The sequence below is a fragment of the Macrotis lagotis genome, chromosome 6, assembly GCF_037893015.1.
Source record: "Macrotis lagotis isolate mMagLag1 chromosome 6, bilby.v1.9.chrom.fasta, whole genome shotgun sequence".
Lineage (NCBI taxonomy): Eukaryota > Metazoa > Chordata > Mammalia > Peramelemorphia > Peramelidae > Macrotis > Macrotis lagotis.
In genome coordinates this window covers 218,240,111-218,258,400 of record NC_133663.1, presented here as the reverse complement: position 1 = coordinate 218,258,400, position 18,290 = coordinate 218,240,111, and the positions used below count along the sequence as shown (strand labels likewise).

The following is an 18,290-nucleotide window of genomic DNA, read 5'->3' as shown; positions in this document are numbered from 1 at the left end:
TGTAACTGTTTTTAGGTTGATCCTTAGGCTTCACCCCAGTGGCCCTGGGCTGGCTCTCTGCTGTCCACCTCTGACTCATCCATGCTCCACTGAGACAGACATTGTTGGGGGATAGTCTTTTTTTAGCTTTTTTTTCTGGGTTTGTCAATCAAAATTCTGTTAGGAGGCTTGATTATTATTATTATTATTATTATTATTATTATTATTATTATTATTATTATTATTATATTTTTAAGTTACAAAATTTCCTTCCACCTTCCCCACTCCCCTCAGTGGCAAACAGGTTAGCATTGTAAATATGTGTTTTGGATAAACATGGTATGAGGAATTAGAATTAATGCAGAGAGATACATAAGAGATAATTTTTATAAAGAATTCATCAGATTCTGAAGGGATGGTTTTTGTTTTGTTTTGTTTTGCTATATTTTTCTTCCTCTGAATGGGGATTACATTGTCCATAGCCAGTCTAATGTAGTTGTCCTTGCTCTCTGAACTGCTGAGAGTGGCTACTTCCATCAGGGTTGATCATCTCACAATGTTGTTATTAATGTGTACATTACTTTCCTGTTCTGCTGTCTCAGCTCAGCATCAGATCCTGTAAATCATTCCATGCTTCTTTAGAGTCTGGCCATTTATGGTTTCTTATAGAACAGTAATATTGCAGAGTATTCATGTAACATAACTTGGTTTGCCATTCCTCTATTGATGGGCCATCCCCTCAATTTCTAATTCTTTGCCACTACAAAAGGAGCTCCTATGAATATTTTGAAACATATGGGACTTTTTCTTTTGTTATGATTTCTTCTGGGTATAAGCCTAGAATTGTAATTGCTGAGTCAAAGGGAATGAACAGATTTATACCTCTTTGGGCATAGTTCTATATTGCACTCTAGCATGGTTGGATCAGTTCACACCAATGTTTCAATTATCCTACAATCTCTCCAACATTGATCACCTTCTGAACAGGCAATCTGATAGGTGTGAAGTGATATTTCAGTATTGTTTTAATTTACATTTCTCTAATCAATAATGACAAAACATTTTTTCATGTTTATATATATATATACATATATATATATATATATCTTTCATTTCTTCATTTGATAATTATCTATTCATATCCTTTGACCATTAATCTGTGTTGATCTAAGCCAATGCCTCAATGGCTGCTTCCTTTATTTTCCTTTTTCCCCCTTTTATAACTTTACTATTCTCTTTTTAATACTTTTTCAACTGTCTCTTTTTGATTAACCTTGTTACTTTCTTAGAAACTCACCTCCACTTTGTTGAACTTGATTCCCATGTGACTACTATGCCTCAGCAGTTTTTTTCTTCACTCTACCCCTTCTTTCCCTAAGCTTCTAGTTACCAGCCTATCCTTAAGTCAATACTGCAAATTGCAATTTTCATACTTCTCCAAAGAACCTAGCATGGGAGCTTTGTAATAATTTGCAAATATTTGTACAAACTGCAAAATAAAGTCTGAGCCTTTCTTGCTTCCCTGAGTGAGAGTCTCCTCATTTATTCCCTAAATTAACCAGTCATTCCTCTTTCTCTGGCAACAAATGTACACATTGACTTACATATAGAGAACTGGGTAAAGGTTTCAAGGAATTGTTTCAATAAGAAATTAGACAAATGGAAAATCAAAAATAAAGTACATTGGGTTTGGTCCTCTCCTGGTTTATGTTTCTAGACCTTTGTAGAACTAGATTGTTAAGTGCATTATTATAGGAACTGACTATTTGAATCCCCCAGGAATGTGTCAAGTATTCTGGAGTAATGATTCTAGCAGTATTTTGAATTTAACTCAGCACCTTAAACACATTTTTATTCTTAGTTTCTTTTTTAAAAAAATTAAATTAAATTTAACTTTGTTTATTCATTTATAATTTGTCTTTCTGTGCCTGTATATCCTTTACTTTTCACCCTCCTAAACTATTGCCCTGTATAAGAAAGAATTTTTTTAGTTTTTTTTTTTTTTTATTGCAAGGCAATGGGGTTAAGTAGCTTGCCCAAGGCCACACAGCTAGGTAATTATTAAGTGTCTGAGCCTGTATTTGAACTCAGGTACTATGCATTCTGCCACCTAGCTGTCCCAAGAAAGAATGTTTTTAAGGAAAAAAGAACAAAATCCTTACTCTTAGTTTCAAACTGTAAATGTCTGCCACATAAATTGTATGTGTGGGGGGGAAGATTTTATTTGTTGTATTTATTTATTGTAGTTTTCTAATATTTCATTTCCTTATTTAAAATCTCTTCTTTTATAGTTTATCATTGTTTTACCTGAGCACAGGGAAATTAGTTTTATTCTTATTACTAATAAGGGAAAAAAAAACAAGGTTTTCAGTTTTTCTGAGCAAGATTAAAAAAACAAAAACAAAAACAAGGAAGCAGTGTCATGGGTAGAAAGGTAGCTTCAGAGCCAAAAAGATTCAATTCAAATACTGCTTTTGACTCATTCTGTCAGCATGGCCTTGGGCTTTCTCTGTACTCTAGTCAACTACCAAAAGATATATTCCTGATAGATGCCAGGCTACACCTGGAAAAGGAAGTTACAGGGGTTTCCCTATAATAATCTATTACAGATCTAATCCTTATTCTTATTGTGGGCAGCTAGGTACCACAGCAGATAGTGCACTGGTCTTGGAGTCAGGAGGATGGGAGTCAAGTCTGGCTTCAGATATTTGACATTAACTAACTGTATGACCTCAGGGCAAGTCACTTAACCCTTATTGCCTCACATCCAGGGCCATCTCCTGTCATTCTAGAGAAGGACAGTCTAGCTGGTGACTTAGCACAGCGTCCCTTCATTCAAAATCAATTCATATGATTATCATAGCATCACCTTTTGCATATTATAGTCCTCTTCAAGAATGTTGGAGAATGAACATTCAAGAACAAAGAACAAAAATATCATCAGCATCTTTCTTACTATATAGTTAGCATTTTTAATTTCAGGGTATTGAGGTTATACATTTTTTCTAGATTTCTAAACAGTTACACTGGGTCTTTGGCTTGTTGTTTCCTGGACATGTATCAAATGCATTTTCAACCATCCTATTATTTTATAAGGGTTATCAAAAAACAGATTATAGGTAGAGTAGAGGGGAGGTATTAAGCATTTAAATAGTTATTTGTTCTGCACTGTGCTAAGCATTTTACAATTATTTCATTTCATCCTCCTTGGTGAGAAGGTGGCATTATATCTTTTTTTGAGAAAGAAATGAATAATGATTTATCTATTCTTATCTATTCACTTCTGTGCCAATTTAGATTTTGGGAGAGAAAAAAGAAGAGAAATTGAAAACAATATAGGCAAAGAAGGTAGAAAAAAAGTTGTGAGTAGTTTATAAATTATCTGCAATAGTTTGTAGCTTCTCAGAAGTGAAGAAAAAAATTTGAATGGAAAAAGACTTCTACCCCCTTTCCTTGTACATACTACTAGCCACCATTTTGCCATTCATCTTTCTTCTCAAGTACCACACAAGGTACTACTTCTAGTACTGAAAATGAAAGTCTAGAAAATAACCAATAATTTCTTCAATAAAACTTCAATGTTAAAAGTATGACTATATAGCTGAGGCACAAATATTAGTAAACTATGTATTTTTATTAGCCCTACTCACTGATTCTGATGCTCATATATCAAGAATGATTAATTTAAGGAATCTCTTTAACTACACTTTGTAAATGAGTAAATTCTTCAAGTTTAATAGGCATTTATTTATATCAATTATATGTTAGAGTAAAGCTAAGGATAAAGTTATTCTACATCATTCTCAGTGATGATACCAAAAAAGGTCATTAAAAAGACAATTATTTTTATGTTGCTTTCTTATTATCTCTGCCTCCTCATCCATTAATAATAGTACAAACAATTTAGTTGTTTCTTTTTTCTTTAACTTAGCTTTTACTAGGGAAGATTTTTTTTTTAGATTTGCATTTTCATATAGAAGCAAATTTAATTGCTTCTATATGGAATGATGCTTTGCATATACCAAGATAATTTAAGATATATGTGATTATGACTTCTCCTAAGAAGACCAATACATCAATGACATGACACATACATTATGTTGATTAAAGTGAAGGGAATTAAAGTTGTGCAAAGATGTCCTTCTCACTGCCTCTTTTAGTATCATCTATAACATGTGACCTATTAGTCCTGGAAACAGGAATACTTTTGATGGACTAGATACAATAGGAGTCATTGTTATCAGAACTCTTAGTTGTTAAGATTATCCCCAGATTTCTACTTTCCTTCTAATTTTTGAAGCATTGATATTATTAGTATAAAACCTTTTTAATTTAATATAGTCAAAATCATTCAATTTGCAGTTTAAAACATGTTCTATTTCTTGTTTGATCATAAATTTGTCTGCGTTCTATAGCTCAGATAGAGTATTCTTGGTCTATTAATTTATTTATGGTGTCACCCTTTATGTTTAAATCTGGTACACATTTTGACCATATTTTGGTATAGGATGTGAAATGAATTGTGAGTCTATGTCTAGTTCTTTCCATAATATTTTCTAGTTTTCCCTCAGAACTTTTGTCAAATAGTGAGTTCTTATCCAAGAAGTTAATGACTTTGGGTTTGTCAAACTGTAGATTACTGTTGTCATTTACTGCTTTTTTTTAAACCTACCCTAATCCACTGATCCATTACAGTATTTCTTAACCAGTACCAGGTAGTTCTGATGAATACTGCTTTCTAGTATAGTTTTAGATCTATTAGTGTTAGGTTAGTCTAAATTACATTTTTTTCATCAGTTCCCTTCCTATTCTTGAGCTTTTGTTTCTCTAGATGAATTTTGTTACTATTTTTTTTTCTAGCTCAGCAAAATAATTATTTGGTAGTTTGGTATGACACTAAATAAGTAATTTAATTTGGGTAGAATTGTCATTTTTATTATATTAGCTTGACCTAACCATGACAAATTGATATTTTTCCAGTTATTTAGATGTATCTTTATTTGGGTGAGAAGTACTTTATAATTTTGTTCATACACTTTCTGAATTTGTCTTGGGAGGGAAATTCCCAAGTATTTAATGTTGTTTATAGTTATTTTAAATGAATTTCTCTTTCTATCTCTTGCCCTTGAGTTTTGTTGTTCATATATAGAAATGTTAATGATTTATGTGGCTTTAGTTTATATTCTGTTACTTTGCTGAGTTTATTATTGTTTCAAGGAGCTTTTAAAGATTTTTTTTTTTTTGGATTCTCTAGGTATGCCATCATACTATCTGTAAAGAGAGAAAGCTTTGCTTCCTCATTGGCAATGCTGGTTCCTTCAATTTCTTTTTCTTCTCTTATTGTTAAAGCTAGCATTTATAATACTATTTAGTATAGTAATGGTAATAATGGGCATCCTTGTTTCGCTCTGATTTTATTGGAAAGGTCTGAGTTTATTCTTATTACATATAATATTTATGGATGGTTTAGATAGATACTATTTAGATAGATACTCCATTTATTCTTAAGCTTTCTAGTGTTTTTAATAGAAATTGATGTTGAATTTTATCATGGGTTTTTTCAAGATCCATTGAGATAATCATATGATTTCTGTTGCTTTTGCTATTGATATGTTCGATTGTACTGAATGTCTTTCTAATATTGAGCTGTCCTTGCCTACCTGGTATAAATCCTACCTGATCATGATGTATTATCCTAGTAATAACCTGCTGTAATCTCATTGCTAAAATTTCATTTAAGATTTTGTATCAATGTTTAATAGGGCGATTGATCTATAATTTTCTTTGTTTGTTTTTTGTTCTTTCTGGTTTAGGTATCAGCACCATCATTGTGCCATAACAGTAATTTGGTAGAACTCCTCCTAATTTTTAAAATAGTTTATGAAGAATAGGAATTAATTGTACTTTAAATTAATTGTACCTTAAATATCCTTTGCCCTCTTAAATGTTTGGTAGAAATCACTTGCAAATCCATGTGTACCCTGGAGACATTTTTAAAGGAGTTTACTGATGATTTCTTCATTTTCTTTTACTAAAATAGGGTTATTTAAGAAATTTATTTCCTCTTCTGTTAATCTGGGTAGTTTGTATTTTTGTAAATATTCATCCATTTTATTCAGGCAATGAAGTTTATTGGCATCAAGATGGGCAAATTAGTTCTGAATTATCCCTTTAATTTCTTCCTTGTTGATGATTAGTTCATCCATTTCATTTTTGATATTGGTAATTTGGTTGATTTCTTTCTTTTTTTTAAATCAGATTAGCCAAAGTTTCTCTATTATTTTGGCTTTTTTATGAAACCAACTATTAGTTTTATTTATTAGGTCAATGATTTTCTTGCTTTCAATTTTATTAATTTATTTATTTATCATTTATTAATTTCTCCCTGATTTTCAGAATTTTTAATTTGTTATTTAATTGGGATCTTTAATTAGTTCTTTTTTCTAGCTTTTTTTGATTGCATACCCAATTCATTGATCTCCTCTTTTCATATTGTATTTTTATAAGCATTTAGAGATATAAAGTTTCCCATCAAAACTGTCTTCATTGCACCCCATACATTTTATTATGAGGTCTCATCATTATCATGTTATTGGATATAATTATCAGGGCTTTTTGTCTCAAACATAGTGGTGTCAATTTGTACCTCTTCAATGGAGAGATAAGACCCAACTATACCTATATCCTCTAGGTCCAATCTCTTCAATTATATTCAACTCTTTATTTATCCTAGAAGTAAAATTCTCAAGAATTAGAAATGTTTTATCTCCCCTTTTAATATTGTACACAATTCGATGGTCTTGACTAATATTTGTTTTGTTTTTTTTTTCTTCCCCTTTTAATTTACCTTTTTTATGAATCTCTTGAGTTGTATATTTGGTGATTGAATTCTTTCTTCCATTTGCCCTGGTGCACCCACAATTCAGCCTTTAGCTGTTGAGAAATTCTGGAAATCCTCTATTTCACTGAATATCCATCTTTTCCCCTGACAGTATATGTAGAATTTTGCAGGGTAGTAAATTCTTGATTGTAATCCCAAGTTCTTTGCCCTCCAATATATGGTTTTCTAGGTCCTCTGATCCTTCAATGTTGAAGACGATAGGTCCTATGTGAGCCTGATCGTGTTTCCTTTGTACTTCAATTGTTTCCTTTTTGCTGCTTACAGTATTTTCTCCTTTATTTGAGAGTTCTGGAATTTGGCTATAACAGTCCTTGGAGTTTTTATCCTGGGCTCTCTATCCTGGGATCCTAGGGAGGGGTTCTGTGTATTCTTTGAATAGTTATATTGTCTTCTTGGTCTAACAGATTTGGACAGCTTTCCCTAATAATTTCCTGCATGATATTTTCCAGATTCTTTTGGGATCTAGGCTTTCTGATAGTCTGATGGTTGGTAGATCACCTCTCCTATATCTATTTTCCATTTACATTTTTCCTAAATAGTACTTTACATTTTCTTCATTTTTTTTACCTTTTTTATTCTGTTTGCTAGAATCTTGTAGCCTTGTAGAGTCATTGGTTTTTACTTGTTCAATTCTAACTTTTAGGGTTTTATTTTCTTCAATTACCTTTTATATTTCCTTTTTAAAGGTGTTGGTCAATTTTTCATAATTTTCCTGCATGACTATCTTCTCTTTTTCCCATTTTTCTTCTTCCTCTCTTCTTTGGCTTCTAAATTATTTTTTAAGCTCTTCTATGAAGCTTTAGATTTGCATCAATTCATAGACTCTTCTGATACTTCCTCTTTGAGTGATTTTTCACTAATTTCTTCTTCTGACAATACATTATTATCATCTTTATCTGTAAAATTAGTTTATTATAGGGAGCTCTCTTTTAGCTTTTTTTCTTCATCTTTGTTGTTTTACCTCTACTCCTGGAGTATAGGGGGAATAGAGCCATACTTTTTTTTTGCTGAGACTTAGGTCTGATCCCTGGATTGTCATTGGCCAAGATGTTGGCTATCATTCCAGGCCTAGCAGTGTTTTTTTCCCAACCCAGTCCTATCTTTTCCCCTGGTGTTCCCACAGTTCAGACTTTTGCTGTTGGGACCTTCCCACTCTCCTGCTTCTTGGGTTTTACTTCCCACTTTCCCCCAATGAGACAGACCTTTACTGAGGATACTCTGATGTCTACCATTGAAAACTTCTTTATATCATCTATTTTTAGTGGGATTTGAAGCTTGAATATCAGTTCAGAGGCTTCATTTATCTTTAGCAGAGAAAAGCACTGGGAGTATGATAGCTTCATGCTGCCATCTTGGCTCTGCCCTGGAATTCCACCTCATCTTCAGACTTTTGACTTTTGATCTTAATTAATGAAAACATTCTTGGAAAACACTTTTGCTCTGGTCTGTCTTGCACTAGAAGATGAGTGTAGATGAATTTCCAGTGTATGTACATGATAAAAGAACAGTGGCAATAAGAACCAAAGGAATGGCTCTTTAATGTTAGAACTTCAGGTGGAATGAGATGATAAGAACATTGCTGATAAATCATCTTTTAGGGACTGCTTGCTCCTTCTATCTGTAAAGTAAAGTAGATTTCCAGATCTGCCACTGTACCTCTTCTTAATCACAAAAGAATAAAATCATTTGCTGAGGGATACCCAGGTCTTTCTACCTCTCCAATTCTGGTTCTGCTCAAGAGGGCAGCTGTGGCAGGCCACTCCAAAGATAAATGTTACAGAATCTTCAAAACCAACATTTTCACAATTTAGTCAGTAATTTTACACACACACACACACACACAAATACTGTATATATATATATATATATACATATATATATATATTTAATAAAACAATTCTCTAATTTATGATTTTCTGAGGAAATCACATGAAGTCTGTCACTCAGTGATTCACAAAGTAGAAATGCATGGCGGCAACATTTATAATATGTCTTTTTGTATTTATATTGAACCTTTTATTTATCTTTATCAAAACAGTTACTTTATTTCAAATAATTACTTTTTCTCATTGCTGAAGAATCTCTAAATTGTTTTCTGAAAGTTAAAGAAAAAGGACATTACCATCAGCATTTCCCAAATACACATGGCCTAGAATATTTTTCTTTCTGTGCTTGTATTTCTAGAAATACATCCCAAGAAAACCACTCACTATATATGCTTTATGGTTAGCCTTGTTTTAGCCAGATTGCTGTATACAGCTAGAGATGGCATTTTAAACTTATCTAACTTGGCCAATCCATTTATTATGCACTGTTATTAAAAGTAAATTATAAATAGTTTACAATTACATGGTAATTCAAATCATAGCAATTATAATCACTTAAAAATGTACCATATTTCCCCATGTATAGATGTACCATAGATGTACCTTAATTTTGGGGACCTAAATTTGAAAAAAAAATTATTACACAGAGCTATTGAACTCATGAAATTCAAGGACCTTCTGCTAATAGCTTTCAGGTAACTTTTGACCAAGTGTGGTGCATGGACGCATGTCTAGTCCATTTGGTTTAATGAACCTGAAGTACTAATTGTGTCCTCCTTTGAAATCAGTAACTTCATTTTCATCAGTAATTATTCTTACCTCATGCTGAACCATCTTTGTGGACACAGGAATTCTAATTGCCCTTTGCTCTTCAATCCATATTTTCAATTCCCTCTATAAATCAGGCCATTTTGCTGTGTTACCTCTCATGGACTTCTTATGACATGGAGTTTTCAGTAGGGTTTCTTCTTCCCATAGCAAGTCTTACATTCAGTAACATGATTTCCATTTACTTTTGCAAACTGAATCACTTTTAACTTGAATTCAGCACTGTAGGAAAATCTTTTCTGAGCCATTTCTGGCAGAATGTGGCAAAAATGTAATCTAATATACTGGTAACAAATTTGAAACAATGAACGCAAAGACAATAAAGTGTAAAAAAGCAGGAAATGCAAGTAAAAAATCTACAACCATTATACAAGACGTTCCCAGGTTTTAGACCTCAATTTTTTTGAGAAAGTGTATGTCTTATACATGGGAAATACAGTACATTACTGTATTTAATTAGACCTAATTGTTTTGAGGCCAACCAACTATTGTCACAGGACACATGACCAAATCATTAAGGGAAGGTGAGAAGTGAAATATAAATAAAAATGTAAGCACATTCATTTAAACACAAATACTAAAGAAAAGCTAATATCCATTGATAGTAAAGCCCATGACTTTTCAACTAGCCCTTATCTCGTAGCTGCCACACAGTACCATCTGTGGAACTCTTTGTGCTCTATCTGTGGTAGATCATAGTGAGCTTGTATTAGTCTGATCAGCTGCAATCAGTCACATTGAACCTTGACCTTGACATTATGATCCCATTTTGATTCTCTTCAAGCATGAAGGACAGCAAACATACTAGACCACACCTGGGAATAAATTGTTCTGTCTTAGAATGATGAAGAATCAAGCCAAATTTGTCAATATCTGAGGAGCAGCATCATTGTTTAAGTTATGTTGTGTCCTTGCAGCTACTCAACTCTCCATTAAGAGGCAAATGACTTTTCAAGTCCTTACAACTGGGCCCAAGTTTTGAATATAGAAGGACAAATTTACTTTTTGAAAGAGAAAATGACAATCTTTTTCAAATTGGTGAAAAACAGAATTGTTCTTTATAACAAACTTTTTGTTTAACCTTGATTACTGGCAAAGACTAATAGAATATTATGGTATGAGATTTTTAAATAAATTGAATTAAAATAAAGAGGCAAAATAAGGAGAATGATTCCAAACACTAAATTAATTATACTTACTGGTGCATGCCATAGATGGTGGATCTTTTTCAGCTCGAAAATAACCTTTTTCACACTGACAGACAGAAGTTGCTTCCATGTAAGTTAAACTGTGTGGAGGGCACTTAGAACACTTTATGTTTCCAGCAAATGCTTTATAAAATCCTGGCCTGCAAGCTGTAAAAATAGGAACAATTTTATTCAGTTATTAATGTGCATATATTACTTTAAGAGAAGGTGAGGAGTGAAATATACATAAAAATGTAAGCACATTCAATATATTTCTATTGTTCCCTTCCTTCTGGATTCCCTGAACCATTTCACATCAACAGGACAAAATTATCAAAATAATTAACCTCTCAATGTCAAAAATGTAGAGGTACATAAACATATATTGTTTATAATAATAGAAACTGATCCTGGCTAATCAGTTAAGGTGAATGAACAAACTGTGATATTAGATTACTAATCATCCTGTTACTACATAAAAGATTGCTGATCAAGAATTTATCTATTTTTCATATAAAGTAACCATAACAGTTCACATTTTTATAGTTTCAAGGTATATAAAGCATTAAGATCTTTTGTTGTTCAATCATTTTTCAGTTGTGTCAAATTCTTCAGAATCCAATTTAGGGTTTGCTAACATCTTAGGTAAAGATACTGGAGTGGTTTAATATTTCCTTCTTTTCCTCATTTTGTTTTGAGAAAATTGAGGCATACAAGTTTGAATTACTGGCCCAGGGAAACATAATATGTGGTCAGATTTTTAAGTCATCAACATGAGTTTTTTGTCTCTAGGTCTGGCACTCTATCTACTTTGCCAGTGAACTGCACATATATTTCACCTCATTTGAATCTCATTTCCTTTCATCCCATCAAGAAAAAAGCTGGAAAAGCAGTAGATAGAGCTCCAGGCATGACTACAGGAAGACGAGTTTCAGATTTGATCCTGTACACTTACTAAATGAGTGAACATGGGTGAAAGAGTTAATTTCCATTTATTTCAGTTTCTTCAACTGCAAAATTAAATAATAATAGCATCTATTTGTGGGATTCTTGTGAAGATCAAATGAAATAATGTTCCTCAAAAGTACTTAGCATATTATCTAGCACCTAATAGTCTTATATGAATATTTATTTTCTCTATTTTTCCTCAGTATCCCCATTTTTATAGGTGGAGAAAACTAAAGTTCATAGATGTCAAGTGAGCTGCCATAGTCACAAAATTTAGTTGTGTCTGACATGTTTAGCCTATTAAGCACAGATTTTTATTTCAAGATCCTATATTGCCTCTAACAAAAATAGTCAATTTTTGCAGAACACCAAGGTTTCAAGATATATTTCATCCTGAGGAAGCCAGTAAATGAAGATGAAATCTATAAAAGTGCATACAGCTATCTCTGATTTATTTCAAACTCTTCCTCCATGATACTTGGGATATTTGTTCAAGAAATGCAATTGAAATCTATTTTGTTCATGTTTTCTGAAAGATTTTATTTATTTTGGTTTTACAATTTTTCCCCTAATCTTGCTCCCCCCCCCACCCGCATAGGGCAGTCTGTTAGTCTTTACATTATTTCCATGGTATACATCGATCTAAGTTGAATGTGATGAGAGAGAAATCATATCCTTAAGGAAAAAATAAAGAATAAGAGATAGCAAAATAACATAATAAGATTATTTTTAAAAATTAAAGGTAATAGTCTTTGGTCTTTGATCAAACTCCGCAGTTCTTTCTCTGTATACAGATGGTATTCTCCATTGCAAATATCCCCAAATTATGTCTGAAAGTTGCACTGATGGAATGAGCAAGTCCATGAAGGTTGAAGAACGGTAATTACTTCCTTTCTCAAATGCATATGTCTAGCATTTAATGCAGTGTCAGACTTATAATTGAATATTCAAGCATGAAGGACAGCAAATATACTAGACCACACCTGGGAATAAATTGTTCTGTCTTAGAATGTCTTATTTTTATTAGAGTATTTTTTATTATTTATTATTTATTAGAGTATTTTTAAAAACATATGTAGCAATTTTATTAAATATTTCTTACTTATATGCAAAATTTTCAACAATTTTTTTTAAAATTTGAATTTCAAATTCTCTTTTTTTTTGGTATAGTGTCCTTTCTCCTTTACAAGACAAACAATTTGATATTGATTTCTGCATGTGAAGTCATGCAAATTATAGTGTCCATTTGCAAAAGAAAACACATAAAAAAGTAAATTTAAAAACCAGTATGTTCAAATTAACATTTAGAATTCTTTAGTTTTTTTCTCTCTCTCTGTCTCTGTCTCTTTGTCTCTCTCTCTCTCTCAGTAGATGGCATTTTTCATCATGGTTCTCTGGTATTGCTGTATTGATTAGACTAGGTAAGTCAATAACAATTGATCATTGTCTAATTGCATAATATTATTTCTACTGTTTACAATATTCTACTCCATTTTGTAGGAGTTCATGTAAGTCTTCCCAGGCTTTTCTGAATTCATGTAGCTTATTATTTCTTTTTTTTTCTAATTGATACTTTTATTTTATTTTTCCAATTGAATTTCATGAAATTTTTCAATATTTATCCACATGCATATTTTTGAGGTACATAATTTCCTTCACCCTCTCTTTCTATTCCCCTCCCCTCAGTGGCAACAGTATAATGAACATTGAACATGTGCATTTGTGTTTAACTAAGGGAAAAGAAAGAAAACCATGATATAGGAAGGAAAAATGCAAGAGAAATTTTAAAAAATTGATCATAGTGTTCATTCAGATTCTGTAGGGATATTTTTTGTTTTTTCTTTTGTTTTTTTCATCTGGATGTGGTTAGCATTTTCAATAATAGGACTCCCAGAGTTACTCTAGCTCTTTGAATTGCTGAGAGGAATTGCATCCATTAAAGATGATCAACTCACAATGTTGTTAATGTGTACAAATGTTCTTATTCTGTTCCCTTCACTCACCATCAGTTCCTGTAATCATTTCCATGCTTCTCTAGAGTTCATTCATTCATAATTTCTTGTAGGAGAATATTACTACATAACATTCATATACCATAATTTGTTCAGCCCTTCCCCCACTGATGGACATTCCCTCAGACTCCAATTCTTTGCCAAAGAATTGATTTGACTATTTTGTATCATGTGGGACTTGTCTCATTTTTGTGACTTCTTCTGTATATAGGTCTAGTATTGATTTTGCTGGGACAAAGGGTATATAGTCAGTTTTATTTCTCTTTGGGCATAGGTTAATTTTGTTCTCCAGAATCGTTGGAGTAGTTCACAATTAGATCAACAGTATATTAATATGCCAATCCTCCCACAACTTCTCCAACATTGATCATTTTTCCTTTTTTGCCCTCCTAATTTGTATTTCTCTAATTTGGAGTGCTTTTTCTTATGATTATATATCATATAATTTCTTTGTTTGAAAATTGTTCATATCCTTTGACTAACAACTGGGAAATGACTTGTAATAAATTTGATTCAATTTTAGAAATGAGACCTGTATCAGAACCCCTAGCTATGAAAATTGTTTCTCAGCCTTCTGTTTTCATTCTAATTTTGGCAGCATTGGTTTAATTAGTGCGAATCTTTTTAATTTAGTATAGTCAAAATCATTCATTTTGCAATTTATAATGTACTCTATTTCTTTTTTGGTCATAAAATTATCTCCTTTCCATAGATTTGACAGAGTATTTCTTGATCTGTTAATTGGTCTATGGTGTCACCCTTTATGTCAAAATCCTATACCCATTTTGACCTTATTTTGGTATTAGGTGTGAGATGTTGATCTATGCCTACTTTTGGCCATGCAGTTTTCCAATTTCCCTAACAAATTTTGTCAGATAGTGAGTTCTTTTCCCATATGCTAATGTCTCTGGATTTGTTAAACAATAGGTTAGTTTTGTCATTTAACACTGTATCTTTTTTACCTGTTATTCATAGTCGATTGCTGCATTTCTTAACTAGTAACAAGCAGTTCACATGACTTCCACTTTATACTGTGGTTTTAGATCTGGTACAGATAGACTACCTTTCTTTGCATTTTTCCCCATCAATTCTTTTGATATACTTGACCTGTTGCTGTTTTAGATAAATATTGTTACTATTTTTTCAGGCTCTATACAATAGTTTTTTGGTAGTTTGATGGTTTGACTGGCACTGAATAAGTAATTTAATTTGGGAAAACAGTTTTAAAGAATCATTTTTTAAAGATTTTCTCCCTCCCTCCCTCCCTTCTTTACCCCTTCCCCTGTTAGAAAGCAACCTAATATGGGTTATACATGTAAAACTATATTAAACATATATCCATATTAACCATGGGCTGAAAGAATCAAATCAAAAAGGGAAAAAAAAATTCCCATGAAATGAGAAAAAATTCATAATAGATGAAAAAATTTTAAAAATTGAAAATAGTAAGCTTTGGTCTGCATTCAGACTGCATAGTTCCTTCTCTGGATGTGGATGCTATCTTCCATTACATGTCCCTTAGAATTGCTTTTTATTATTGTACTGCTGAGAGCAAGTTTGTCATAGTCAATCATCACACAATGTTGCTGTTAGTGTATATAATATTCTGATTCTGCTAATTTCACTCAGTGTAAGTTCATGCAAGTCCTCCAAAGCTTTTCTGATGTCCCATCCCTCATGATATTTGTTTGTTTGTTTTGTTTTCCTTTTTTTCAATTATATGCAAAGGTAGCTTTCAAGATTTATACAAATTTGAGTTCCATATTTTTCAACTTCCCTTACTTCGCTTTTCACTCCCCAAGGTAGAGAACAATCTGGTAAACAGTGTACATGTACAGTTGTATTTAATATATTTTCATAACATGTGAAAGAGGAATTAGAATAAAAGGAAAAAAAACATGAGAAAGCAAAAACATCCCGTTTACATCATAGTCATGATTACTAATGCTGCTATTTCTCTATACTGTCTTCCTCAGTTTATACTTTTCTCTTTCTCATTATCCCTACTCACCAGTGTTTTGTTTTTGAGTGCTACCTCTCAATCAGCCCTTTTTTCTATCAAAACTTTTTTCTTGTCTTCTCCCTTTACCCTTTACTTTTCTTTTTAACTTTTGGCTTTACTTTTACTTTTGATGTCCCTTTTATCATTTTCTTCTTCTTCCCCTTTCTTTCCCTTCACCCATATTTCCCTGAAGGGTAGGATAAATTAAAATTCAATTTGGAATATATATTATTCTCCCTTTTGCTGAAATCTTTCGAGAGAAAGCACTCAGCACTTACATTTTTCCTTCTTTCCCTCTACTGTGATATTATTGTGCCTTTTCTTATGGTGTTATTCATCCTGTAATGTCTTGCCTTCTTTTAGAATAATTTCTCTTTTTAAGATCTTGATGGTTTTAAATCTGCTGTACCCACAATCTCTATCAAGATATACTCTTTTTATCTGTTCTGATAGAAGTACAGATTGATTGATTTATAAGCAACATTCTCTCATAATCATTTCAAATCCATAGTCTCTGTCCAAGAATATGCTCCTCAAATGTCCCACTATATTTCTCATACAGTTTTCAAGAGCCAAAGATGTCATCAAATTATATTTAATTCATACAACACACTCTTTTGAAGCAACCTCTATAGAAATACAATCCTCATGAGTTAAAGTATCATGTAAAATAAAATCATTCAAGAGCTAAAAGTCTGATCATATCACTGTCAATTTATACCCAACCTTTTCTCTAAATATATTACTTTAAATTGTCCCAAGAGAAACACAGTCCTTGAATTTACTAATATTTTCTCCTCCTTCTGTTTACCTTTTTAATTTGTCTCTTGAGTCTTGTATTTAAAAATCCAGTTTCATTTCTGTTTTTCTTTTGTGAGATAAATTTTAAGTTCTCTATTTCATTAAAAGATGTCTTTTCCTCCCAAAGGAATATGCTGAATTTTGCAGGATAGTTGATTCTTGGTTGTAATTCAAGGTCCTTTTCCCTCCATAATATCATATTCCAGGCCCTCATATCCTTTATTTTTGAAAATGATAAGTCCTGTGCAATCCTCATTGCAGTTTCCTTATATTTATTACGCTTCTTTTTGGCTGCTTGTATTATTTTCTCCTTTAGCTAAGAATTTTGGAATTTGACTATAATTTTCCTTGGAGTTTTTATTTTTGACTGATAAATCTTTTAAATGACTATCTAGTCTTCTGGTTCTAAGATATTAGGGCAGTTTTCTATGATAATTTCTCGATTGTGGCTTTCTAGTAGGCCAATTATTCATAAATTATCTCTCCTGAATCTAGTTTGCAAATTGGTCATTTTTCCTAAGAGGTACTTTACATTTCTGTTGTTATTTCAACCACTGAGTTCCATTTTTCCAATTCTAATTTTTAAGATTTTATTTTCATTTCTGTTTCCTATTCTAATTGACTAATTTTATTTTCTAGCTGTTCAACTTTATTTTTAAAATTATTGTTATGTTCAGGTAATTTTTCATAATTCTCTTGCATGACCCACATTTCATTTCTCCATTGTTCTCTTGCTCTCTTCTTTGGTTTTTAAAAGCCTTTTTGAGTTCTTCCAAAAGATTTTTTTTGGAATTTAGAACAGATCATCAACCCTTTAGAGACTTCACATGTAGATATTTTGTCACTATTTTTCTCTCCAGAGATGGTGTTATTATAACCACTATCAGAATAGTAATTGTAAATAGCTAGCATTTTTTGTTTGTTTTTCTGGTTATTTTTTCCAGTTGAACTCTGTTGCTGAGGTATAGGGTGTATAGTTTCAAGTTTTTTTGTTTGGGGTTGGAGTTCTGTTCCCTGACTTTCAGCTCTGACTTTTCTTGTGTTCTTGGTTTGGTCCCTGTGCTAATTGCCCAACAATACACCAGCTTTCCAGAGCTCGAAACCTTGCTCTCTGTGCTGGGGTTGGGAACCTTCCTGTTCTGGTAGAGCAACTCCTAGATTTTAGCTGCACTGTGGCTAAAAGCCTCTTGTTGGCTTCCCACCTCTTCTACCTCCACTGGGCTATATATATATATATATATATATATATATATATATATACATATATATATATATATATATACATATATATATATATATGTATATATATATATAAAATCTCCCTTATAAGCAACAGACCTCTTCCTAAAATTTCTCCAAGGTATCTCTCTGAAAAGTGGTTAAAATTATTTTTGATGGGTTATGTTGCTCAAGGATCTGTTTATTGGCTTCATTTAAAATTGTTCCTAGAAAAAGAATTCTATGGCTTTGAGCTACCACTTTGGTTCCTCCTCAGAAGCCCCTGTTATCATTGTAAAGTCATGTTTAACCCATGACCCAATTTGTGGTTTTCTTGGCAAATATAATGTAGTTTTTATTTTCTTTTCCAGACCATTTTGCAGATGAAGAAACTGAAATAAATAAGGTAAAGTGACTCACCCAGGGTAACACAGCTAGTAAGTATTTGAGGCTATTTTTGAACTCAGGCCTTCTTGACTTCAAGCCCATTGCTCTATTTATTGTGTCACCTAACTGTCCACTGCTATTATTATTAGACTATTATTGTTTAGACTGACAGTATGATCCTTTGATAGTCACTTAACTTCC

General features: G+C 32.2%; 1 protein-coding gene across 1 annotated transcript in view; it reads right to left on the bottom strand.

The window, feature by feature from the left end:
• Positions 1-18,290, bottom strand: part of LOC141491396 (ephrin type-A receptor 6) — a 1,165,986-nt gene that overhangs the window by 647,693 nt on the left and 500,003 nt on the right. The window contains exon 4 of the mRNA XM_074192302.1: positions 10,734-10,889. Coding sequence (XP_074048403.1) covers positions 10,734-10,889 — 156 coding nt within the window. The remainder of the gene's footprint in view (positions 1-10,733; positions 10,890-18,290) is intronic.